Source organism: Megalops cyprinoides, chromosome 12 (assembly GCF_013368585.1).
Source record: "Megalops cyprinoides isolate fMegCyp1 chromosome 12, fMegCyp1.pri, whole genome shotgun sequence".
Lineage (NCBI taxonomy): Eukaryota > Metazoa > Chordata > Actinopteri > Elopiformes > Megalopidae > Megalops > Megalops cyprinoides.
The window spans coordinates 10260509-10286495 of record NC_050594.1 but is presented as its reverse complement, the minus strand read 5'-3'; the positions used below and the strand labels follow the sequence as shown (position 1 = coordinate 10286495).

At 44.5% G+C, this 25987-nt stretch overlaps 2 protein-coding genes across 4 annotated transcripts; one reads left to right on the top strand and one right to left on the bottom strand.

Annotated features, from left to right (window-relative positions):
- The first annotated feature begins 3410 nt into the window (after positions 1-3410).
- On the top strand, positions 3411-7224 carry LOC118787245. The gene is made up of 3 exons (XM_036542737.1): positions 3411-4470; positions 4993-5039; positions 5618-7224. Exons 1-3 carry the CDS (start codon positions 3934-3936, stop codon positions 5718-5720), a joined length of 687 nt encoding a protein of 228 aa, XP_036398630.1. The 5' UTR covers positions 3411-3933; the 3' UTR covers positions 5721-7224.
- Positions 7225-11082: 3858 nt separating this feature from the next.
- On the bottom strand, positions 11083-15104 carry klf11b (Kruppel-like factor 11b). Of its 3 annotated transcripts, none has more exons than XM_036542171.1 (4): positions 14878-15104; positions 13275-13532; positions 11854-12640; positions 11083-11540 (listed from the first exon to the last, which is right to left on the bottom strand). In XM_036542171.1, exons 1-4 carry the CDS (start codon positions 14926-14928, stop codon positions 11245-11247), a joined length of 1392 nt encoding a protein of 463 aa, XP_036398064.1. In that variant the 5' UTR covers positions 14929-15104; the 3' UTR covers positions 11083-11244. The 3 variants fall into 3 exon arrangements, with proteins under 3 accessions (XP_036398064.1, XP_036398066.1, XP_036398065.1); XM_036542173.1 differs by having other exon boundaries at positions 13275-13528; positions 14878-15023; XM_036542172.1 differs by lacking the exon at positions 14878-15104 and adding an exon at positions 13828-13983.
- Between the last annotated feature and the right edge of the window lie 10883 nt (positions 15105-25987).

Sequence of the window (25987 nt, the reverse complement as noted above, 5' to 3'; positions counted from 1 at the left end):
GTACAGTGGAGTGCTTTCAAGGATATTCCTGAATTTGTGATTGACCTAAAGCATTTTCTTCACCTTTAGGGTTTGGTCTGTAGATGAAGAGATGCTTGCGGTTTCTTGGAATGGCCATGTTAATATTCTGTTTAATATTTTACCCTGTAATGGCCCTTCCAAGAAACAGACCTCAAAAAGCCAACCAGAACTTTCCTCCTATTGTATATGAAACAAAAATCTCATCAACCATGAATCTTGCCCTCATGTCTAAACACACATGATGAATGGTTTTGTTTGCTTCACATGCCGTCTCTGTGGTGGCATAGAGCCGGAGCCGAAAGAATTAAAATGATGCCGCAGGACACCGAAATAAACCCAGCGGCTTTTCGAGAAATTTGAACACACTGTCACATAGATTTATATTCCTCCCCAGATAAAATGAGCTTGAACTGCAGTTTGTACAAACACTGCAGTATAACCAAGCCTATCCATGACTTTTTCCTCTGGGCTAAAACCAGGACTGGATTACATTCAGTTAGACTCTGCGGCTGTAAGTAGCTGCCATGAGTGAAACCCTTTCGAGTGGGAATGCACTGTGTTCTCCACGATTCCATGAAAGGTTTCAACATTGGAGTGTCTGTGGAATTCATGGAAAAAGAGGCCCCTCTTCTGCTTTAACTGGATCCTGTCTGCTGCAGGCAGCTGGCTTGTAAAATTTGTCCTTGCTCTGTGCTGTAAAACAGACTCTGAAAAAACAGGGTCTGAAAATTGAGCAGCTTTCTCTGCAGAAATATACTGCTGTTTGGGAGCAAATAAAAGCTCAGACTAATCTAGCCCCCAGATACTTATTATCAACCTGTTCTCAGTGCAGACTGACCACCAGAATAAATTCACAGGTGAAGATCTTTACATACTTTTCAACATCACTAGAATATCTCATGTACATTTGCCAGTGGAGTATGCTGCCAAGCAACTGCTTAAGTATAAGCAGAACCAGGAAACTAAATAACACCTCTTTATACACTATACCAGCAAAAGCAATAGGAGCAAGTGTAAGATACTTATGAGTGCTGTGCTGTACCCCTCAGATCAACATTTCCTCTCAATGTTGAGAGAAATGAGATGAAGTTGAAAAGTGTTGAGTGTTGCTTTTCTTTTGGCCCTCAGTCTCCAGCCACTTGGAGGAGAGGTTTATTTTTAGATTTCACCGAACACCAAAGCCGCAGCGGTTTTATCAGGCCCTGGGGTTTCAAGCGGCAGGAAGATGCCCCTCCCACTTTCCTGAGAGCCGTTCATTTAACATCCAGATGTTCTGCGCTTCTCTAGGGAACACGGAGGTAAGCTGAGCTACAAAGCACGGCTTGTAGGCTACAGGAGCAGCCCGAATTTATCCTCGTGTAAACCGGGAATACATTTATTCCTGCCGTACCAGATGAAACGATCCGAATCCTCATTTACACGGTTTACTGCGCAGCTCCATAAAGCCGACTGCACGACCTGCGCCTCAGAACGCAGAAAAAACTTGCACAACTTAAACTTATAAACCTACAGGATGGCGTTTATGATGGACCAGTTTTGGCATTTAAGGCCATCCCACAATAACAGCGCAAATGATTTTGGAGCAAATTTTCTGTTCCAGACGTTGTGCCATGGGCCAGCGTTGTAGAGAGAGGACCGTGGCGAAATGGCCAAGTGGTGCAACTAAAGTATAGCACACAACTATATTACATATAACACCAAGTGGTTATGTTCCGTTGGTGCGGAAGCCCTTTTTTATTTTTAACATTTACACTTAAAATGAAACGAGTAGCGGCAATTGAACAAAATCAAATTTCAACAGAGCCAAACAGGATCATTCCTTTGGTCACTGACGCAGAACAATCAAGCGCCGGGATTCAGGGCAAACAGTCACGCCAACACTGTACAACCCAATAAAAGTTCTTACAGTTTGTGCCACCTGTTCAGAAACGTTGTTGGCAAAGCGAGACGAAGCCCGTGTGTGTGAGAGACGTCAGCAAGAGTGTTTGAGGACGTGCGATGAGAGGCGTCATGGCCCAAGGTCGTGCTCCAGATGTCCGGGTGCACATTCCGTCGCGCGGGCCGAGAGAGGGAAGGCAAACAACGCGGCCGGGTTGAGTCGGGGCCCGGGCCGCTCTGGCAGACCGGCGCGGCGGAGAAACGCGCCTGCTGGCTCTTTGTGCGAGCGGGTGGACTAAACAAAGGCATTGTGAAGGATCTCCAGGAAGCCCGTGCTCCCGGGCTGGAATGCGCTTCTCTTGTGTGGCTCCGCGGTGCGCTGTAATCACTCACTGGCTGGATCAGTCAGACGTCGCGGCTCGCTGACAGGAGCTGCAACAGCCCTCCCTTTCTCCACCCGCTTCAATAAAACCTATTAGCTGAACACAGATGGGCAAATGTCCCTGTCATTGTTGCTGACAAGAGGCTGCGAATATTTATCAAAGTGATTAGTCGCCGTCACTATTTTTCCACGCATGGTAATATTTTCTTACTCCATTTCAGTTTTTTGCGCTCTATGTTACCAGCTTTGGGTCTGCTCCGGATGTTTCTCTTCTAAGATGATATCAATCCCTTTAGTCTCCTATGAACTCTTTCTCATTACAACTGATTAACTGGGCATGCTGCACGGCAGTGGTTTCCAAACTGCAGGTCGTGAGGGCAACTCAAGTTATGACGTCCCAAGATATATGGAAAAAACACATATGCCGCTCCAAGGACATTCATCCTAGCCATACTAAACTGACTATAGTGTACGTGCAGTTTATATACATGTATATAATTATAGCTTAGTTATTCAAATATACATTTCAGTATGTTAAGCTATATTTTCTTGTGTTTTCCTGTGCGCTCTGGGTTTGAGCAACTTGGGCACCCCTGTGGGTAAGGTATCGCATATTGTGAGAATCATTCAGATACCCAACCTTTACATTAATAATTAACATAAAGGTGTTAAGCTTAGTTAAATATGTACAATTAGTTACATTGTACACCCAGAAAGCTAGTTTTTGTTTTGTTTAGTAATTTTGTTTTACATAGAATGTATTGAAATGATAACACCGTAATTATTTCTACAGTTCGTTAGCCTATAATTTTTAGCTCTCAGTACTCTGATTACTGCTACATACTGTAATATTATCAATTGACGGATATTTTCTGAGTCGCTTACAGTAGCTAAACATAATCTATAACTACTACTACTACTACTACTACTACTAATAATAATAATAATAATAATAATAATAATAATAATAAAGGCCATGGTAGTGTTCCGGGGGCATATATGAACAATTGTGGTGTATAGTTTTAAATTGAGAGGGAGGAGTGCTCGCGGCAGGATGCTGTACACTAGTTACGTAACTGTAACTTGTGCGCTATTCCAGCTGTTTTCCTGTTGCCACTCACAAGGCGCGAGCAGATGCACCTCGAGGCTGTGACCGGTCTGCAGCTCAGCGCAGTCTTCTACTGAGCCACTCTCAGATGGACACGGTATGATATTTTTATGCGAAACGGTCAATGGTAAATGAGAGTTCACAAGATCGCTGCATTTTAACCACTGGAAACTTTTTTTTTTTACTTTTCTCTGCCGCCCGCAGGACCTTAAAGGAATTCAGAGCCTGTAAAACTTGCAGCTTCAAAAAGACTCGGCCGTGTCCCGCTGTGCTTTCATATTTGTCCAACTTCAGCTGCGTCCAGTGTGGAGTGCGGGGTTTTCAACTGAACGTTTTCATCCGAGTTCCTCAAGTACAGTCCTCTATGCAGCCAAATTCTGACGTGAGCTTCTGTGTGGAAACAAGTTAAATTTTAACTTCTCCACACGGATATCTGGTTTACAGTGCATGGAAGACGGGAAAATTCATCCAGACATTTCAGGGAAAAAATGTAACCAGCAACTCGCGTTTCCAGTGAGTTCTACTGTGTGCCAGCGACAGCAGCATGGGTAGCGGCAGTAGCAGAGGGAAGAAGGTTGCACCTGCGTCTGTCACCGAGGTAAACGTGTACAGAACAGAGAAAGACAGCCCGGAGTGTAATCAGAAAGAGAACGATCGCTTGTTCAAATCATTCAAAATCCAGAAGCTGACTGACTTGAGTCGCTCCTGGGGCAGAACTCGACCGGACTGCCACAGCGAAGGGCACGATTCCGAATTTTCAGCCGATGACGACGAGGATATCGAGGCAGAACTGGACCGAGTGATGGCGGAATACGAAAGTCGTCGATATCGTTCCAGTAAAGGCTCGCAGAAGAATTCCTTCACCAGGTGTAAGACGTCAGGATTCTTTAATTCCAGGAGAGTGTACAGTGGCGGCGATTTCAAATCAACTCCTCAATTCAGCAATTCGGAACAGCCTGAAAGAACACACCACCCTGCTAAGGTCGGTCCTGGAAGCGACAAAGAAGACACTTCCCTCAATCAGCCGTGGAAAAATATACATTATCTTCCCGACACACGTGGTAACGGCTTTCAAAACAAAGTGCGTTATTTTGCTACCATGTGTTGTGCTGTGTTAAATTACAGTAATTGGCCTATACAAAAATGTAAAAGACACGGTGACGTGTGCTTCACGGGGTATCTCCCCATGCTGGTTCCTGACAATTGGCCTAATGTTAATCTGTGTATAATCTATCTGCATTTTCAGTCTGCTCCAGAAAGGGGTAAGAACTCAATTAGATGGTCTGAAGGCAGAAATGTAGTGTGCGTTTGAAAAAAAATCACAATGACTTTATGTGCATGGGCAATACTACGTGCGTGTGTGTGTGTGTTTGGGGGGGGTTTGGCCTATATGTTTTAGTTCGGAACGTTATACAGTTAACGTGTATGTGGGTTACGTACAGCTAATATGAATTTAGAGCTCTTATACAAACAGATGTAAACATTAAATGGTACATTTGAACTTGTTTAACACACTAGGAGTAAATAAGGACTGAAACAGTATTGTCCTGCGTTGTTTACGACAATATGAATAACTCGGTGTTTGATTACAATCAAATTTCAGGACCCGTTGCCTCTCCAGGACCTTGCGCGCACGGAGGAGACAGACCTGTGAGTACTCTTCACTCAATTATTTATGATTTCGGCTCAGTGACAAGGCTGCTGTCGGAACAGCAGGTCGGGCAATATCGAATTAACCCCATGTATATTTAATTACCAGGTCAGCTATGCCGTCATGCTTTTCGGTCAAGATGCAGGTTTTGAATGGGTCACAACATGAGCTCAGTCTAAAGATTAAAAAGCGAGCAGCTTTTTTAAATATGAATATATGGTTGGTTGTATTTCAGGTTATCGAGTGTGTTTGCCCTTTACTATAAATTTTTGAAATATGATTCGTAATTCGTGTTCCAAGCATTGTTGCGCATTCGGCAGTATTTTGGGTCGTTTCTCACCAAAAAACCGTCACCAACTGAATGTCTTAATGTGCAAGTTAACAGGCCATGGGTCTGTGCATCTTATGACATTCGTATGTTGAGGGCTGTCAAACGGACAGAACATGAATTCAGTCAAGTGTAAGTAAAATATCACAATGGCAGCACAAAGGGGAAATGCTGGAAGAAGTTATTTTGAATGGGAACTCAACCCTCCCTCTCTGCCTTCTCTCAACTCTGTCTCTCATTCCCTCACAGTGTCCCTGGGAGCTGCAATGAGCCCTCTCTCACTTTGCCTGTCATCCTGTACAATGGGTCAGAGGAGGACTTGATGGACACAATCGAGAGGGAATTCAGCTGATGGGGATCAGAGGAAGGACATTCTTCCAATGCACCATGCATTTCTTCTTTTTTTTTCAAGGGGAGGGTGAATATCAGCCATCGTTTCTTTACATCAGGGCCAGATTGTCATAGATGCTGATCCCCTTTCAAATGCAAATCTTCATATGTGCCTGAAAAGAAAGGAACTATCACCTTTTTCAGTATTTTTTGTGTTGGAGTTTACAAGAGAAGGAACAAATGAAAATTATATAGTTTCCTTAAAATTGTTATTCACATTTGACGCCCGACTGCAAACCCTGAGGACTGATTTCAGTCTACCTTATCCTATATATATGACACTGAGTGAAGGTTACAAGGTCAAATGTACAAGGGCACGGTTGTAAGAGAGAAGACAAAAGTGATGCCTTCAGAATTCAGGTCAAACAGAAAAACCGCAGCGAGAGGACACTGTTTCATTCTTTACCTGCAGGTGTGCAGCCTAGCTGATCAGAGCCATTAGACTCTGCTATTCCCTCCAACAATGTGCCCACTGAAAGTGCTGGTTGCTGCTAGTTACCGCGATTCACCTGTGAGGACCCCCCTAGGTCCAAGGCTATGTATTTTCTGTTGTCATGGTGACTACTCCTCTGAGAATATTTAACACACACCAGCTATCTTACCCCAAGTTAAGCTGGTAAATGTGTACTTACTTTCAAACAGATTTGATGTTAATGTTATGCCTGCTCACTGAGGTGAACAACCTTATGCCACAAAGGTATGTTGGTATGGTGTGTTGTTTACTTGCTTTTTGGAGCCAAAAAGATTTTGCTGGGACAAAAGCACATATTTTGCTCATAAACAAAACAGCCAAAATATCTGTGAATGCAGTACTGTTACTTGTTGATATTGAGTGTGTATAAAACTACAGATGTGCAAGGTCTTTCAAAGCTGACAAAGGGGTTTGAAACAGATTCAGGACAAAATATTCAATGCACTGTTACAACTCCCTCAGATGTGATTTTGCTGGTTTGGCAGAGATGCATATTGAGGGGGGTGAGTGTTTGTGCGCCCATGGAATGTTTTTCTTATTCTGTGCCTGGCTGGAAAAGGTATGTTGGAATGTATATTTGAGGTCCATTTCCTGCCCACAGCTCTGCAGCTGCACACCCCCTTCCTGTTAGAAGTATTCGCATCAGCAGAAAGACTGAGCGGCCCCATTTCTCATTACCCATATGCAGCTGAGGGGAGACTTAAGTTTTGTTGGTCACAGTTTGCCTCTCTACTCCCACCCCGTGGTGAAGATATGAAATTGCATTTGAATACAGTTTGGCGCTAAATTATTATTATTAAGTCAATATTAATTTGTGTGTTATTTATTTGGCAGAAGCACAGAATGAATTACAAGGCCATTATGCTACCATTCAGTACATTTTACAGGAGTGACATTTAAACAAGAATGCAATTACATAATTGTTGAATTCATATCTAAACTAAGAACTTCAAAATACAACTCTCAATCCCTACAAACATACTGTTTGTAGGTACGGTGGTAAATATTTTGTAATTCTGAACGGCAAGTCACAGCAAAGAAAAATGGTATGGTCTTTGTCATTTAATCTGCAAGATTCAAAAAAATTAACCAAAATTCTGACAATGCGGAAGGGCCAAGCAGGAGAGGAAGACTGTTTTATGTCATGACCATCTTTCCTTTAAAATAATGGTCCTATGGCTGTGAGTGTGACCTTTTCAACATTTTCCCTATAGAACAAGGGGGTGTGAGGTTTGTGTGGGTTTGCTCAGCACTCAGGCTTCTGACTTGAGGATCTTGAGGACATCTGGGAAATTATATTTTTGACATGCATGTGGGCTTCAAAATTGATCATTCAACAGTAACATGAATGGCATTTCTGTAATATTGTAACTACTTTACCTTGTATTCCTATGTAAAGAAAAATACAGTAATATCAATTGATCATTTTATTTTAAAACATGAATTGTAGCAGGAATGAAGCACTGTCTGTTGATTCCTAACCTCTGCCTAAGAAATTTGTCCATTTTTACTACATACTTACAGTATGTAAACTATATATTTTGTTCCATTTCTGTAGTTTATCAACTAAATTAGTGTACCAACAACAGTTCACTGTACAAATCGCAACAATATAGATTCCCTTTGAACACATCAGTATTCAGTGACTAAAAATATGTCTGTGGCATTCCTTCACAAAAGTGCCTATAGATATCATACTGTCCCACGTTTCCCCTCCAAGAGTTCAAGGAGGACGCGCTTTCCCCAGCAATTTGGGTGGGGCGTCCACCACAATTCCCACGGCACAGTATTTTAAATTTAATTGTAATAGATCATTTAGGAATCTATTGCAATAGAAATGATCGTTTTAGTTACGTAGAATCTTTGTTTAAAGCGTAGGCCTGTGCTTGCACCTTGATTTGTTGATTTGCGCTGTCACATTGGTGCTATGTGAACGTGTGGAAGACGGGGAAAAAAAAAACCCCAAAAACTGGCACAAGGCAGACCTCTCAGTCCAAGGCGGAAAAAGGTGAACTTACCGACATCTCTGTCCTCTGGGCTCCAGCGGTGGTTTGTTCAGCATTTTCTTTAAATGATGGCACGATGGAAACAATCTAAACCCTGGCAAGCTAACGGTGAACAGGTGTCTCCAAAATGCCGTCAGCGACACAAACAGCGTAAACAAACGACCTAGTACAACGATCGTAGTAGACCCCAAACAAATCCTGTGACGGCGGTACAGATAACAAAGTGTTTACAAAGAAAATCGTTGTAAGCCCCCGGCAAAATGCTGCTAACTGGTCTCCGCCATCCACACTATGTGAAAACTAAAAATGTCTCTGTCCCGTTTAAAATTGCCGCTACAGTTTTTCTCTCCTCTCCGCTTCCGGTCACAAGTTCGCTCCATCATGATTACCTGGGAGGCGAGGCTGCCTCAAGATGCGTGATTACTTTGCAGCGTGTGCCAAGCAAAAAACCTAAGCATTAGCCGATGAATCAGGTATTAGTTCGATGGTAAAATGACCCTTTTTGTAAAGTGTTAACAATGAGCACATTTGAGGCCGACACTTTAACTCAGTTTTATCGTTGGGATTCAAGCTAAGAGTTGGAAGGCCCGGGAAACGAATAGCCTACAAAAATCACAATCATGTACGGAGATGCAGCTCCAGTTGTATTAAAGAGAAAATACATCCAACTTTTTCATTATTATCATTTGGCAGCTAGCTATCTGGCTAACGTTAAGTAGTTTGTTAATTATGCCAAAGAATGCGCAGAAATGAGTTCTTACATCCTTAAACGGTCCATTTAATTACTCCATTAAAAATAATAGCGCGGTGTTCTATTTTTTTCAGTATATATGCCTTGTGACGAAGATCTAATTCACCACACGAACTTCAGCGATTTTTTTTTTTTAATTTGAGACTTGGATGTAATAAAATCTGAAAGACCCAATTCTCTTCAAATGGTAAGAAGAAAAAAAACACTGGACCAAGTTTAACCAAAGACTAAAAAACGTCGTGTTGCGTGCTTGAAATAATGCTTACTCGGCATGTGAAAATTAGGCGAAATTATTCACCGTAGCTTGGCTTAATTTTATATCAATTATTTGAATTGCATAATCATTTTTACTGACTTTAAAGGGTGTCTTTGTACATGAGTTACGTAGCCTTTTGTTGAAAGCGTTTTTTTTTTTTTTTTTGGAGGTTGTATCTACTGACGCAGACAGTTCAGTGCTGCAGGGAAGCATTTGCGTAATGCAGCACTGGCTGAAGTTATTTTACAGTTAAATGTGTTGAATTAAACAGCAGGCAAGTTGCCTACTTCACGAATTAATGTGATAAGTTTCTAAAGATGGCGTTGAATCATTCACCACACGGTGGCGCTCTCGAACAATGTAACTCGAGCGTATTCAGCGCGCGTAAGCAGCTGTTTTTTCATCCTCCGTATGTCGGTCAGTAAGGCAATGGGCGGGTACCGAAGGACACAGCTGATTGGTCGCACCCCCTTACAGTTCCGCACGTCTACAATTTTATTGGATAAACGTTGTTACTGGGTGTCAGAGGGAAATCAGAAATAAGTCGTGAAGCTGCGTGTGTCATGTTCCGGCACGCAGGCAGCCTTCGTTGGGAAACGTACGAAAAAGGAAAACTACTGGAACATGAATCACTCACCACTGTTATTAAAAAAAAAAAAAACGTCATTCGTGATTCAGCACGTAACTCTTATTTTAAAATATGACTTTCATTATCAGCGCCGGTTCCCGGATCTAAGTCAGAGGATATCGGCAGTGGATTCCTTTGAGATGGTTTTGCACAACACTTGAACTTATGCGCTTTAAAACTGTGTTTTCAGAAAGTATAAGATCCAGTGTTAGAAAATATGCTTCGGATTACTGGGCTGTGATTTAGTTAAATAGTACTCTGAAGTTGCTGTCATTTAGATTAATAAGAGTATGCTGAAAAAGGATTTGCCCCACGAAAAATTAAGTCAATTAATGCTTCCGCTGATACGTCTACTTATACGTTACTGTATATGGTTTTACTTAAAATGTCTTAAAGGAATTCTTTTAGTTGCTTAAAAAGCTTTAAGCTTAGCCTACCTCGCACGGATAGTATGTTCAACTGGCTCGCTTTATCTGCCATGCCATATCGTAGGAACTGTGCGTAGGCCTATTTGTGAGCTAGCTCCTTGTTCCTGAGGTTTTTCCGCTTTGTTGATGTAGTAATATTACCCACCGACCTGCTGCTAAATGTCGGTTGTATTTTTAACAGAAGCTGATAATGAGGAACAAAAAGTCCAAAGCAGCAGTTTCACTTACAGCCTGCGGGGGAGAGCCGTGTGACGGGACACCGACTCAGCAAATTCTACAGGATGCTTTTCAGCTGACCGCCAAAAAGAGCCGGTGAAAACCACTCGCACGCAAGCAGAGTACAAACGCCACCTCCACCCTCCCTTCCTACCCAGAATAACCACTCCGGGCAGAACCAGCTCCGTAGAGCCGGGAATGACCTTTAACATGGCCGCAAAGTCAAAAATCCAGGAGGGTGACGACAGCACCCCGTACACTTTATTACAAATGTTTATTAAATAATACGCAAAGTGAAATGTAATGTAATAATCACAGTGTAGATTACTGTCCACTTGAGGATTTTTTTTCCCATATATCAATAATATTTTCCATAATCTGTAAATAAATGCTGTTTAGAATACACAATACATTCATATTCATACAGATATTGATATGTACAAATATACAAAACACAGACGGTAAAAGACAAACTTCGAAGGCTTTGGCAGAGAGTGCATACATTAAAATTTTGTAAAACATGACCGTAAACAACAACAAAAAGAATCATTTGCAAAAAATACAAACGAGCAAAACAAGGAAAAAAGGGGTTAAGTCCAGTGCATGTTTGGGGTTTTTTTTTTTTTTCCATGAGCAAGTAGCAGCGGAGTTTATTTTGTTCCCACCCCCCTTCCCCCTCCTCCAGACTGTGGTTTTGGGGAGGGAGGTGTCCCTGGAGCAGTGCTCTGGCTAGTTTGAGGCAGGCACAAGCATGCTGACAGGAAGGACTGGGCTGGGTGCTGGTGGTTTGGCGGCGGCCATCTTGTTGAGGTTGCGAACCTCGTTCTGCCAGGTGGGGAGCTTCTTGGTGGACATGTGCCGGCGGGCGTGTTTGGTCAGATGGTCGCTGCGCATGAAGCGACGGTCACACACGGGGCACACAAACTTCTTCTCGCCCGTGTGCGTCCGGCGGTGGCGTGAGAGCTCGTCGGAGCGAGCGAACTTCTTGTCACAGCCGTCCCAGTTGCAGCCGAAAGGCTTCTCACCTGGAAAAACGGAGAGTGTCAGGTAAGGTGACAAGCCCACATAACCTGAACTGATGGCATGGGTAAACAGCAGGTCTTCAGCAACTCTGAATTCTGACCTCATTTTCTCAGTAGTAAAGGGATGTAATTTCTGAATTTGTCATATTGCCATCATTTTTTCCCCAGTTAAATTTCTATCATTTAAGAAACATTCCAAAAAAATATTTGCTACATAACATAGCAACTTGCATGATTAAATTTAGCGTACTTTAGAAACAGGCCTTGAAATTGACCTTGCACCATTTTCTTCATATGAAAAACTGTGTCTACCCACCTGTGTGAGTTCTGAGGTGCGCTTTCAGGTGAGAGCTTTTGAAGTAGGTCTTCCTGCAGCCAGGGAAGTTGCAGACGTAGTTCCGTCGGCGGGAAAAGTCCATGTGTGAGATGCTGTTCTGTCCTGGGGGCAAGTAGACGGGGGCAGGGGCCAGAGGTAGCAGCTTGGTGTTACCGACAGTCATGACAGTCTGCGGGCCCTGGGGAGTCTGGGACACTGGCGAGGAGGGGACCACGAACATCACTGTGCCCTGAGGCACTGCGGAGCCCACCAGGAATGGCTGTGTGAGGGTGGCTGTCTGAGGCAGGATGGGCTTGACCCCTGGCGCCTGAGCCTGGATGAAAGTCGAAATCATGCCAGGCTGCCCTGTGACAGGCACCACCTGGCAGATGATTGGTGGGCTGGAGATGGGGGGCTGGGACAAGGTGGTGGGCATGTCACTGTCTTTCCCGGGCATCCCGCCCACGTTGCTGCACTGAGGCTCGGGCTGCGGGGGGGGAGGGGCCTCTGGGGGGCGCATGCACGGCGAAACTGCATTTCGCAAGTCCTGTCGTGGAGCGGGAGGGGAGCCGGCTGGGGGGGCTGCTGGAATGTGCTGGCACGGGGAGCTGTCAGCGGTGTGGCGTATGACGCTGGTCGCCATGGCTCTGCAGGGGGGCGCGGTCGGCAGGTCGGCCGGCTGAGGACCCCTGCAGCTGCAGGCCCTGCTCACGGGGGCGGAGGAGCTGGGGGCGGCCGTGGTGGTCAAGGCCTCGGTGGAGCTGGGGCTGTGGGGCGGGGTCATGCACTGAAAGAGAGAGAGAGACAGAGCGCGTGCGCATACGGTCAATCGCCATGCCAACCCCGGGCCACAATGGAAAGCTTCTTCTAACAAATCTTCCAACCCAGCCCTGCGCTCTTCCCTTATGGCTGCAGTTTGCCGAATCCTAGCCGAGTTCCTGTTGTCTGCAGCAGGGCGTTTGCACTGCAGATAAGGTAGCTTTGGCAGTATGGAGGCAGGTGAAGGATGGAGCTCTGAGCTGTTCAGGTTGACGGGTAGCCCCATGTCACCAGGGTGAGCCTGCACTACCAGCGGCAAAATCATGAGCCCCGGGGACCTCTCTTATCTAATCTCTCACCACCTGTCCCGGCCTCCATAAACGCTGCCAAGGTTTACTGCAAACAGGTCGAAGTGAGATACCACAGACCCAAACCTGGCTGTAGTGCACACCCTACGATATTTACATGATGCGCTCAGAACTAAAACGTTTACAGATCAAACAATAATCCAGGTTTTAAGCGTGTGTGTGTGTTTACCTGTGTGGGGTTTGTGTGAGTGTGTGTGGGTGTGTGCTTGTTGTGTGTATGTGTGTGGGTGGGTGGGTTGGTGGGGGTGTGTGTGTGGGTGGGTGGATGTGTGTGTGGAGGGTTGGGTTTCTCACCAGAGAAGACAATGAGACAAAGTCCTTGGGAGGCTCTGTAGGTTCAGGCTGGGGGAGGGAGTCACAGGAGTCAGAGGTGGGGGTGAGGGGGCGGGGCTTGCAGGGGCCCGGCTGGTGTGACCTCTGACCCCACGCACTCATGCACACCAGGGCTTCGGCTGCCTCCAAGTCGTTGTACTCCACCGTGCTTCCGCAGGACTGCTCGCTGTCGTGCCTACTCCTGCGCATGATCCACTCGCAGATATCCATCCTGTCTGCCTGAGAGAGGGCGAAATCACGATATTCATTTATCACGAAGAACCCCACCGCACAACCGCAGTAATTAACCGTAAGCTGGAACAGCTTTAAGACACCGGCAATATCTGTAATAATAACCACAGTGACGGCGGTAAGTGTTAAGACCACTGTTGAAGTAACATTTTAAATACATAGTCATACACAAACGTTAAACATGATTCTACACGTTCCATTAATAACGACAAAATAACGACTTAAACCGACCAAATAACTAAAACAAGACGAAAATAAATGTGGAGGCGCAGACTATTCTTACCTATCATCAGCTGAATGCTCAACTGCACGTAGGAGCTTCTGACACTATGGTGGGTAAACCGGGGCTACAGAGCAACCGTTATGCGGCTACACCCATGTCTCACATAGCTGTCAACTACGAGGCAGGGAACCTCCCACGGCCAAATATAGACTAAAGAGTGACGTCTATGGCAAACTGCCCCGCGGGACATGCATGCGCGGCCCACTGCGTGGTGAGCGCATCAGGAAGTTCTGAAACACCGCCTCATCCCCTGCAGGTAGAAATGCACGACCTGTAGCCACTCCCCCCCCCAAAAAAAAAATCTACGGGGACGTCTACCGTTTCAAACACATCACATGAGCCATGCACGCTTTCTCTGGCAAGACAATAACAATGAGACAGCACACCTCGGCTCTTACAACTATGTAAACAGGCATGTTTGGCGTGGCTATGGAGCCTATATTGTTTTTTTTCTAGTTACTTAGTGTCCATAAACCTCCTTTGCAACAACATTCACAAAAGCAAGGTGGCTTCCAGAGCAGTAATTTTAAAGTAGCTTTCCTAAGACAGGAGTCGTTTGCTTCTAACCTGGGGGCTGTAGGCACCACAATACGGCACGCATTATCATTACCCATAATTTAGCTGATACAACTGATTAGCTCTTGTTCATGCTGCTCCACATCCTTGATAACGTTGGTTATAAAATTAGTAATCTCCATGCTTCACAGGCAACATGAATGGCATCTGAACATTTGCTAACTTTTCCTTGTTAGAGCACCTGGCTTGATTACTGTTGTTTGTTAGACGAGCTGGGTCTGGCTTGACTGATAGTCAGCCAAGTGAATAATCTATTCAAAATTCTAGCTTCAGAAGTGACAGTGACAACAGTCTTTCCTCAAGAAAAAAGCACAACGCACTGATATCTAATGTAAAACAAACGATAGTGTACTAGCTGGCTAGCTTAGCTACATGATCATAACAAACGAACCCCCGCACACAGTTCCACATGAAACTGAACAGACAGAGCTAGTTACATAGCTACTCCAAAGACATCGAACAAAATGTTCTTACCCCGCTTAACTGTTCCACATCTGAAGTCTGACGCGTTACAAATGTCTGCATTTGCCCAGATGTTGCCTTTTTCAGTGTGTGTGTATCGAGAAACAATGGAACAAAGACAACGGGTACCGACGCGCCCGCTCGGTTCACACTGAGTATGTATTTAAATCTGCTCTCTCTCTCTGCCAACTGAGTCCAACCTCAGCTGTGTCAAACAATACGGAAAAAAAAGAAAAACAAAATTCGGAGCAGACTGGCGGGTGGCAACATGCTACCAATGAAAAACAAACATGGGTAGGACGCCGTCCAATGGGATTGAAGGTAGCGCGTGATCAGTGCGTGATCGCGGCCTGATTGGAGGAGAGAGGGTGCGTGGCTGTTGGAGGGCGTACCGGGGGAGTCAGTGGTGTCAGAATAAACCCGTTGAACTGCGAGCATGAAAACTGGGGGAAAGGTCGCAGTGCTGAACAGGCGGAATCGTGAGATCCTTTCTGACGTCTGGTTTTGTCCTACCGGGAAAGCGCGCACACAGATTGCGGCGCAGTTAAAGCGTGCCGTTAAACAATATAGAACTAGTATATCCATTTGTGGAGATAGTACGAAATGAGATTATAAAGGCTGATTGGACTTTAAAGCTGTTATTTTTAATTCAGCTCAGTGTACTTGCAATTGTTCGACGAATGTTTGCGTTGATTGCAACATCATAATTTCGTCATCAGCCTGTTGTTGTTGTAGTTGTATTAAACTGGTACTGCCAAATAAACGTTTAACAATATAAGGAGCAGCGTTGTCTTGTCATCTCCTGCTCAAAGGCGGAAATCTGAATACGTTGTTTGTAAACCAATATATAACTATGTGTGTTGCCACCCATATGGTTGTAGTGACAAACAACGCCCAACCATGAGAGCAGCTCCGCCTCCCCATCCCCACTTCTGCAGGTTCCTGTGATGTCTGACTCTCCCCTCCCCCACCTTCAGCCATTTACAGCATAAACATCACAGCATTAAAAGCATTTGACACGTATCGTGCAGATGCGGAGTGTGACGGAAACGTGTTTGCGCGCAGGCCAGACCGTTCCTCACCACCCTGTGAAAAATGTGAACTCGCTAAATGTTGCCATGATTGCAAGAACGGTGTGGGGAAAAACGGTAACGTGCAAGACAAAGGACTCCTTCTCCCGTCGCATGTAAATCAAATGTTTTCAGACGTAGAGCAGCCCCATGCTGGTCTACCCCTGCTCCCCCTTCCAGATTTCAGCTTTGAACCCGATGACTCCTCTCGGCAGAAATGTAAACAGCCACCCCTCAAGGAATTTTGAGGTGCGGCTCACAGAAGAGGGGACGACCTCATCCCTGTGCTGCTACCCGTTAACCCTCAAAAAGACCCTGGTGTTTTTACTAAGCAAAAGCAAAATTTTAAAAAATTAAATTCTGTAGCCCCTCAGCAAAATCAGGCCTTCCTGGTTTGTGATGCCAGATAATTCGGATTAGAGCCGCTGTAAATGATAGCCACCTGAGCAAATATGGACTCGCCGGAGAGCGGGAGGCAATTCGTAGGGGACTTGTTATTCTGCAGTCTCTTTGGCTAGGAGTGTTGTCAGTCTGACTGCTCTGTAAGAGCTGGGCGTGTAAACTAAGATACTGTCGGTTCCAGATAATCCAGGAAAGAGATGTTAAATTCAATTAAAATAACTACCTCATTTACACTTACATTGCGAAACGTAAGTTTTCCCACTTGTTGTATGTTTTTTTTAGTTGTTGTTATTTTGTTGTAAATCAGCTGGTTTGAAAGTTGTTTGCATTGGGGTCTGTTGTCCGTGATTGGCTCTGCAACCTGATAAACAGAAGTCAGACTGCAACCAGAAAACTCCCATTAACGCCTGACCTACATTTAATAAGCTCTGAAAAGCGGCGTTATTGCAGATGATGACTGCAGATATACTGCCACAACGAAATTAGCAGAGAGGACGAACACATTTGCGTTGAATCGGGAAAACGAGTTGATTCAATGAATGCTCCTGTTATCTGACAAAAGAGGTTCAAAGCTAATTAATGGGACAGCCAGCTGGAAGGTAAACCAGCCTGCACAGTGCGTGCGGCCCTCAGGGCAGGGCCGGGGGAGGCCTAACTAGGTGACTGTGACCCCAGCGGCTGGGGTTTGGTTGTGCAATGCGCCGGTGAGCCAGGGAGAGAGGGGAGAGAGCCAGGTTATTTGCAGTGTGATGGAACAAACTGAATGAACCCCCGGCAAGGAAACTAGAGCGAAGGTTACTACTCTCACCTCTCCCTGGCAGCTCTGCCTGGGAGAAACTCCAGATGGGGGTCAAGGGGGGATGTTGGGGGGGTTGGGTGGGAGTTGCACGGGTAAATATATCCTCCTCGGCTGTTTTTCACTGAAAGCCCAGTCGTCCGCCCCCCTTCCCTTTCCTACAGAGAGCGGGAAGTGAAAGAGCTGAGTATCAGGCTAAAGTCCATTCCCTCTGTTAAACTTACCAGGTGTTTTCCAACTAAAGTCCATTCCCTCTGTCAAGCTTACGAGGTGTTTCCAGAACAGTTCATGCCGACCGAGGAGTGCTGTTAGTTTGTAGATGGTTAGCATTGACTTTGCCAAGTGAGCAGCCAAGTAGGGGCATGGTGTTTTTTTTGACAGAAACTAGACGATAAGTTTAAGTGACTGGATGTGACGAACAGAAGATTCCTTCAGAATGACTGATCTGGTAATGGGGCGGGTATCAGTTGTCATATCTGGTCAGAGGCCTGTCAACTCTGAGTGGATAAATATTGCATGGTACAATACATGGAAAAGCTGGCATAAGGGTGTTCAGAAAAGCATGAGAGTCTTCTGCAAGGAGGTGACACCACCCACAGAATCACTGCAGGAGTATAATAGGATTCCTGAGTTGGGGACCTGGGTCTTTAGCTTGTCTCTTGTCAGGAGTTTTGCTATGTAGTTCTCAGTGTTTGTGTTCAATTCTTCACTCCGACTTCCCTGGTCAAATTGGCACTGGATAAATGATCATAGGTTTTAAGCACACAAAATACCATACTATGCAAAAATAAATGTAAAGTACTTGTAATTCTGTGTAATGGTTAGCAAACATTAGCCATGAAACATGAGCCCAAAGAAACTGGTTTTAAGCTGTGCTTCAAAAACAACAATGAAGCTGTGAACCTGGTCAAAATCAGGAGCTGAGTGGATGAATTTTGAACCAATGGCAGACAGTGAATTTTAGTCGGATTCTATGTCAACCTGCAAAATACCATTCTTGCTCAGGATCTGGTCTTTCTGCTTCTGTATGCACTCAATTAGTCCAACAGGTGTTGACCTAGATATGCCAAACTGCTTCACTTGAAGTTTGCTGTTTCTCTTCCATTACCACATCACATTGATAGTATTTGTACATTTTCAAATAGGACCTTTAAGGAAATTCAAGTTACACAGGAACGACTGAAAAATGTTGTCCACTGTTCTCCCGATATGGTAACAAGACACCACATGTAGGGCATAGGTCACACGGTAGGAGGTAGTTCTTTCACTTCACCAGGAAGGCGTTGAAAATAGTTCCACCAAGAAGCCAATCACAATGTATCCCTAACCGCTTTTTCAACAAAAAGTCTGAAGAAACATTCACCATTCTTGTTTGATGCATGTAGCTAGATCTAGATAATTCTAACTAGCCTGCTGCCCAAATAACAATCTCACTGGCTAATATTACTAATTTAAAAATAGCAGCATCTTTATTTAAAACCCCAGTGAACATCAGCTACAAGTCTGGAAAGCACATTAGTGTTTGTGTGTGCGTGTGTATGTGTTTGTGTATGCGTGTGTACGTGTATGTGTGCATGTGTGTGTATTTGTGTTTGTGTATGCATGTGTGTATGTGTGTTTGTGTATGCGTGTGTGTGTCTGTGTATGTAAGTGCGTGTGTGTGCATGTAAGTATGTATGTGTGTATAGTTCTCCTTTTGGGAAATACACACCAGCAGCACTCCATCTATCTGTGTGTCTCAGGCTGCTACTTGGTTAAGGCAGCATACGCTGCCCGTTCTGGCATGTATGAAGACCCCCTGAGATGAGCTGCTGAAGGAAGCCTGATCGAGGCCGAAGCCTGATGTCCCGTGAGTCACAGAAATACTCTGGAATTCCCCGGGAAAGCCAGGATGGGGTGCAAACTGGGTGAGAGGACGCAGGGGGCGGGGTGGGGGGGGGGGGTGTGGCTGCCTCCCACCATAGATGTCCTCAGAGGGAGACAGGCAGGGGTCCAGTGGCAGTCTGCCAGCAGAGCAATGCTGCGGGCCTGCGCCCCTGCCAAATCCAACGTTGCGTAACCGCATTTTCGCTCACTGCATTTGCCTCAGTCCGGTCACGGTTGTTGATCCTCTCTGTGTCTCTGAATGCGAAATACACTGCTTTTCTGTTCGTGTAGTGCCATAATTGTTATGTTTATGTTAACTTATTTACTGCCATGATTAGCATGTACAAAACTGAGCAGAAAAAAAGAAACAAACACAGAACTGTAACCGACAGAAATGTATCTGACAACTGGCAGATTAGCATACCCTGCTTCCAGGTGCTCTTTGAGTCAAAATCAGAATTGGAGAAATTTCTGGGTTACATTCTCTACTGTATTTTTCAGTACTACCATATGAACAACTCTCACTGTAAAACATCAGAAACTTCTACATTGCCTCTGGTAAGGTTCGACATGTAATGTTCTTGAATATTGCCAAATATCCTTGACAGTTAAGTTTATTATGCAGTATCTTTATCATCCATTTCTCCATTGCAAAGTAAATTTCTAAACTGGAGCACTAGTGACAGATCAAGAAGACCTGAGACTTTCAATGTAGAGAAGGACCTATTTTGCAAGAGTAAACCAATAAATATATCAGCAGCAGAAATGCGTTCACTATGATAGTGATCAAATATGTCCTCACTCAGACAGCTAACTTAAAGTTCCCTTCTCTCGAATGCACAGGCTTTTATCATCCATCTTAACTCAGCGCGGTGTTTGTGCATTTGTGTCTACAGCGCGGTCTCCATTCGCAAGATTTACCGGTTTAATATGCTGCGCGTGGAATCCCAGCGCTTTCACCGGTGGGATGAAGGAGGGCCATGTAAAGGATCTGAGGGCACCTGAGGTCACCCACTGCCTCTCCTCTGGCGTAGGAAAGCTATCCTCACGTGACAATGTCAGCCTGATACTCCCACTCACAGAGGAAAAAATAGAACTCGGGAGTCTGTGTGTTGCATAAAAAAGATTGCTGATATCAAAATGCAGCCCATCAGTCAAGTACAGCATTTCAAGTGCTTTTCAAAAAAATACTACGGTGCAGAAAAGCGATAAGCTTTATGTAACAAAAATACCTTGAGACCTGATTTAAACTGCTGCTGAAGGCATACATCAGAGACCCAGGTGGCAAATGCCAGAGGTCAGAGGTCAGCGTTGCACATGAATGCAAAATATGCTTTTAAATGATTGGACCCAGGTGAAAGACCCTGCTGCTCCTAAATTTATCACAACAGAGCAAAGTCTCCCTAGATTCTGTCTGCATGAAGCTGTGGTCCAAAACTGTGATTGGTGTGATTTCACATGCCAGAGTCACTGAACAGATCAGCTGATTACAAGTGATTAGCGTTATTGTGTACCTCCTCAAGCACAGATACACCAATCTTGTTACAGTTAACAGAAACAAAGGTTTCAAGGCTGACGCTGATCCCATTGGGCAGGACCAGAAGTACATTTATCATCATAGACCAAATTCTAAGATCTTAGAGAGAAACATAAAAAACAGGGATTTTTGGGTGTAAGGACATCTTGTAATTTGCTTTCCCCCTCCTTCTACAAAGCACCACAGAGAGACAGTGTTTCTCCTCATGATATGTACTGAGCAGCAATAAAACTGCGATTATGTGAGTTTGTCAACTGCGTTTACAGCGCTGTAAGACCTCATTTATGTGATCTTGCTGCTCAGTGTAGTGTATTAATATTCCCCAGGGGGAGAGGAGCGGCAGCAGTCCTTGCAGGTGGGGACCAATGGTGAGCGAACAGATGCATGCCGCTGGGAGCTGCCAGGGAAGGGCGTGTCTGGCGTGCGCTACGAGGCGTGGCCATAGCTAATGAGCTGCCGTCTGCGCACATCTGTACAGCTATTCCAGACACTGAGCTGTCTAATGATGCTGTACCACACGGTGCTCCAGGTGGACATGACTTGCGTGAAATGACTTTGAATGTCTTGAGGGAAGCTGTATGTGTGTGTACGTGTGTACATGTATGTACGTGCTCATCCGTGTGTGTGAGGAACAGCAACTACCCCCACACCTTCTCTTTTCCAGCCATAGTTTATTCACCCAGCCAGTCTAGCACAGAAGCTGATTGATGTACCTTTACATATACCAGCAAATACCTTTCACCCACCCCTCAGATCCTCTGAAACCTATGCAGTGCCATCTTTCTGAGCATTGTGAATTATTAACCAATGGCAGATATATCACTGGGGTGAATGTGATTCTAGTTAAATGTATACCTGTAGGTCAGACTAAAATACTAGCACCAATCTGGTGCTACAAATCTAACATATGCAAGAGCAGTAAAATATATTTATCACATGAATAGACACACTTTCACCCAGTACTGATGTGTTGGGCCTTAGCACGCACACAAACAGGCACACACACATATATACATACACAGACATACACAAATATACACGCATACTCACATATACAGACACATGCGCATGCTGTGTGTCACATGTTTGAACATGCAAGCATACATACACACACACACACACACACACACACACACGAGACAGCAGCGCATCCCAGACAGAAGATGCTGTGAGCTGGAGCACACAAAAAACCAAAGTCTGTTTTTCCCTGACGCATGGCTACATTAGCTGCTAATTTTCTGGCTTGTCGTCTTGGAAACCCCTGGCACACACGCTACACACTGGGGGTTTGCCAGCACTCATCTCCAGAGGGACAGTTACCATGGAAATGGGGGAGGAGGATGTTTGGGCAGGGCGCTGGATTCAGCTGGGGGATAGGTTGATTTCAGGCCTGATGGTAAGGGGATGTTTCTGACAGTGATTGACAGGCCGTGCCAACTAATCAGAAGCAGGAGACTCCTTTGTGCAGCTGACCTGAACAGAATGTCCTGCTTTTCAAACAGCAGCCTCTCCACTAAAATAATGCTGAAGGATCCAAGTCCCAATCTGATCATTGACTTGAGAGCCGTGTTTCCACTGACCCATCTTAGCTGTAGGTCAGTTATTTCCTGTGGCCCTCCTTACAAGTGAGCCATACCTGAGATGTTTCCACTGACCCACCTTATAGTTCAGATATACCTGAGATAAGCCAGTGCTGTTTCTACTGCAGAGTCCCTGGGGCCCTTGGCATGTTGCTGAACCCCAGATATAACAGCAGGTAGGGAGGAGGGTCCCCAACCTCAACCCCCGAGAGGTCAAATGGAGCTGGACATGTTCATGCAGGCAGCATGGTGTTCTTCTCATATCAGGACAGTTCCTGCTAAATATACATATCCTACCTACCAAGCTGCACACCAGATGCTCAGACAATCGGCATTGGTTGCTGAAATCTTTTTATTGCAGTGTCTCCAAACCAAGAATAGCAAAAGCACACGCATCCATCTGTGCTCTTCCATCATGCAATAGCAAGCAACTGCACAAATTTTGGTGAGCCTTCTTGACCAATTTATTTAGAAACGGGTATTATGTGCAATATAGGAAGTGCAAACAGTACTAGGGAAATAATGCTCTAGATACACATAATCACGCCGCACGCACACACACACACACACACACACACATGCACACAGCCACCTTTCACTCTCTCCTGCGTAGCATGGACTACTGCATGAGTCTCCATAAAAACAGTCCACATACTGCCTGATCTGAGCAAATAATGAATGCCTGACCAGAGATAATATATGCATCTTGCGGCCTCTTAAGTGTGACTAAGGAGAGCGTATGAATTAGACCCAGACCCTCTGTGATGAATGGGTTCATCGTTCTGTTGACCCAGTTTGAAAGTGTGTCAAACAGTCAGCATGGCCGGGGCAAGGAAGTTCCCCGCTCCACCTGAAAGAAGGAATTTCCCGCATTCGCGGATCAGACTCCTTTTAGTGCCGTTGACCTAGTAGACAGTGTAAATGAGCATGCGCCCCCTTGTGGCACGAGAAAACGGCACGTTGACGCTTACAACCAAGGAGCCATACTGAGATTTCAGAGGTAGGGTATCTTCACTTTCAGTGTCACAATGACCGTTATCTGTTTTACCTTTAGTGAGACTTGTATCCTTTTCCTCCGAACAACTGAAATGTTACTATAGCGCAGTACGTGATTCTTATACATTTGTCCACAAACACCATCCTTACAGGTTGACTGTGGACTTGTGTTCATATTGTTCTCACCTGTTCACTTTGGTTTCAAGAGCTTGGACATGTCCTGACCCTAAAACCCAGCACCTGTTCATTCTGTAAGAGAAACGTTATGCACTGAAGTGTGATGCATTGCATTAAGATCACTGTGCTTCAGTAAGATGCTGGTTCACTCCTAGGCAGTGATACCTGGTACATGATTTACATTGGAATGTGACGATAGGCTTCTGCCTGTTCACACTAAGCTTACAAAGACAGGGTGAAAAGGGTGAAAGAACTTGGCAACGTCATTTCAAATCAACATTTATCATGATGATTAGGGGCCCTATCAATGTTTACACAACACTAACTAACTTGGGCTGGGTAATTAAATTACAATCATAAAATTTTGACATAACAGACATGTCATTGGTGATAAAATGTGAGGGTCAGATGCAGCTATTTCATAAATCATTTCTCTGAACCACAGTTGTGCAATCACACATTCAGTGCCCAGTCTGCATGCAAATTTCTGCACCACAAGGGAAAAAACAGTGAGCTGTGGTCCATAAAAAAATTCCAACACTCCTATTGCGTGCTTGCTTTGTTCATTTGTTGGAGTGGTTGTGGTATTTGAATCAAATATGTTACCATTGCACTAAAGGTGAATGCAGTTTACTGTCATATAATTCAACCACCACGCCAGATAGAACTCAGGATGAGTGGGGCCATTGCCATTTTGGGCAGGTCTGATGCTCATCTCTACATCGACAGGCCCCAGATCAGTGACTCTCCGTCCATCTCCATTGGCTTTGCAGTACTTTCTTACACCCTATGGCTGTGCTCCAGACAAATAGCCCACTATCATTATGGACATCAGGAACTCTTGTCTTCAGTTCAACTATGTAAGCGATATGTCAGGAGGGCTCCACGGGAAACAGGAGGCTTGGAAAAATCAGAGGCCATTTTAGGATGTTGTTTTTTGCTTTAGAAATGTGGTTAGCCACAGCTTTCCTGTCAGAGGCAATGGGGTTCAAGCCTGGTCTTGTGGGGTCTGTAAAGTAAGGCCTGGAGCCTTGGCAGGCCCTTCCTGTATGACTCACTTCCTGTTTGTGTCGTGAATTATGGTCACAAGACTCACCTTCATTCACAAAACTTGCTTTTATTAAACACAGTATGTTATATCTCTGAAAACATTCTAAGGTAAAAATGACAAAAGAAGTACATGAGCGCCCTCTTCAAAATAAAAAAAATCCCATAACAATACAAATACATATAATTTTATATAAAAACAGTCAAGTGATAACACTAAATTATTATTAATAATAAAATTTTCTTAATATGAGGAATAAAATAACCCATCCCTATCCATGAATTGTAAAATAAATATATACACATCAAGACATAAGTACTTTGACACATAGGTGTCACTGTCAATTTTTTCAGACCCAAATGATTTTGGAAATGGCTTGAACGGCAGGTAAATTTTGGCAACACCTCTTTCAGAGAGGAAATCACATACGTATTTATACATTTTGTTTCTGCCATTATAGATGTGTGTATGTTTGTGGGGAGGGAGATACAATATATTAACATTATAAGGACAAGAACTACACAATATCCATTGGTGCACCTCACTAATGCAGAGGAGAACAGTTGAGATCCAAACAGACAGAAGGAGGAGATTTAAAAGACTGACTGTTAATACTTAACATGGAGAAGCTAGACTGCTGTGCTTTTACTCAGTTAAAAGCTTAATCACACACGCACACGCACACGCACACACACACACACAATCATACACACACACTCCCTCGTGCATGCATGCACTTATGGAAACCAAAGAGCTGACAAACACAGCCTGCTTCAGAGGTGTGGATATGGAGTTTAGATGCTAAATACTGCTTCATGTTGTGTGCGCCAAAACATTGCTGGTGAGGGTGTGCTGTCAACTGCGTGCTCTATTAATGGCACGGCCGTCAGCACGCAAAATAAAACACCCTGCAGGTCGTGGCAGGCCAGGGGATTTGGGTCTTCAGCAGCACGTAGCTCAAACAACGCAGGAGTAACAGCGCTGCCAGTCTCTGGCATTGGCGGAAGAAGAGGACATCTGTTGGACCGCTCCGTGGTTATTCTGCCCCTCCCTCTGTGTGACAAAAGTGGTGCTTTCTCTATCTCAGGTATCCACCTGAGTGCAGGTGCATGACAATCCTTCACATATATAAAAAAAAAAACGAGAGCCCAAATTTTTAAAAATGTCCCTGCTTTTCTTTTGGAGTGATTGGCTCATTAAGGCTTGCGAGGAATGGCTTTGCCATTCAGGTAATGTAGGGTACTTTGGAAAACAGAGACAGAGTGTATTTACAGAGAGCTTACAGATAGGTGTATAAGTACAGGTGCATGAACATGCCAATGGGGGTGCAGCAGCCAGAAAAACAGGAGGCAGAAAATGCACCTATAAACTTGAGACCTGAATCCATTTTACCTTTTAACCGATACCTGGTCCTAAACCTGTCTTTATTTTACAGTTTAAATTTAAATTTAAATTAGAATCATCTATCAACAGTTGATTGCTTTGATTAGTTATCTTATGTCCTCAGCTTGTTAAATTGTTTTAATTACGTCAAAGAGGTTGGGATACTTTAACTTATTTTTATAATGTCACAGAGATCGGACATCTTATTAGATGCCATTGAGTAAGAACCAATCAGCCAATGGGGTGATCCTTATTGTAAGATCACAA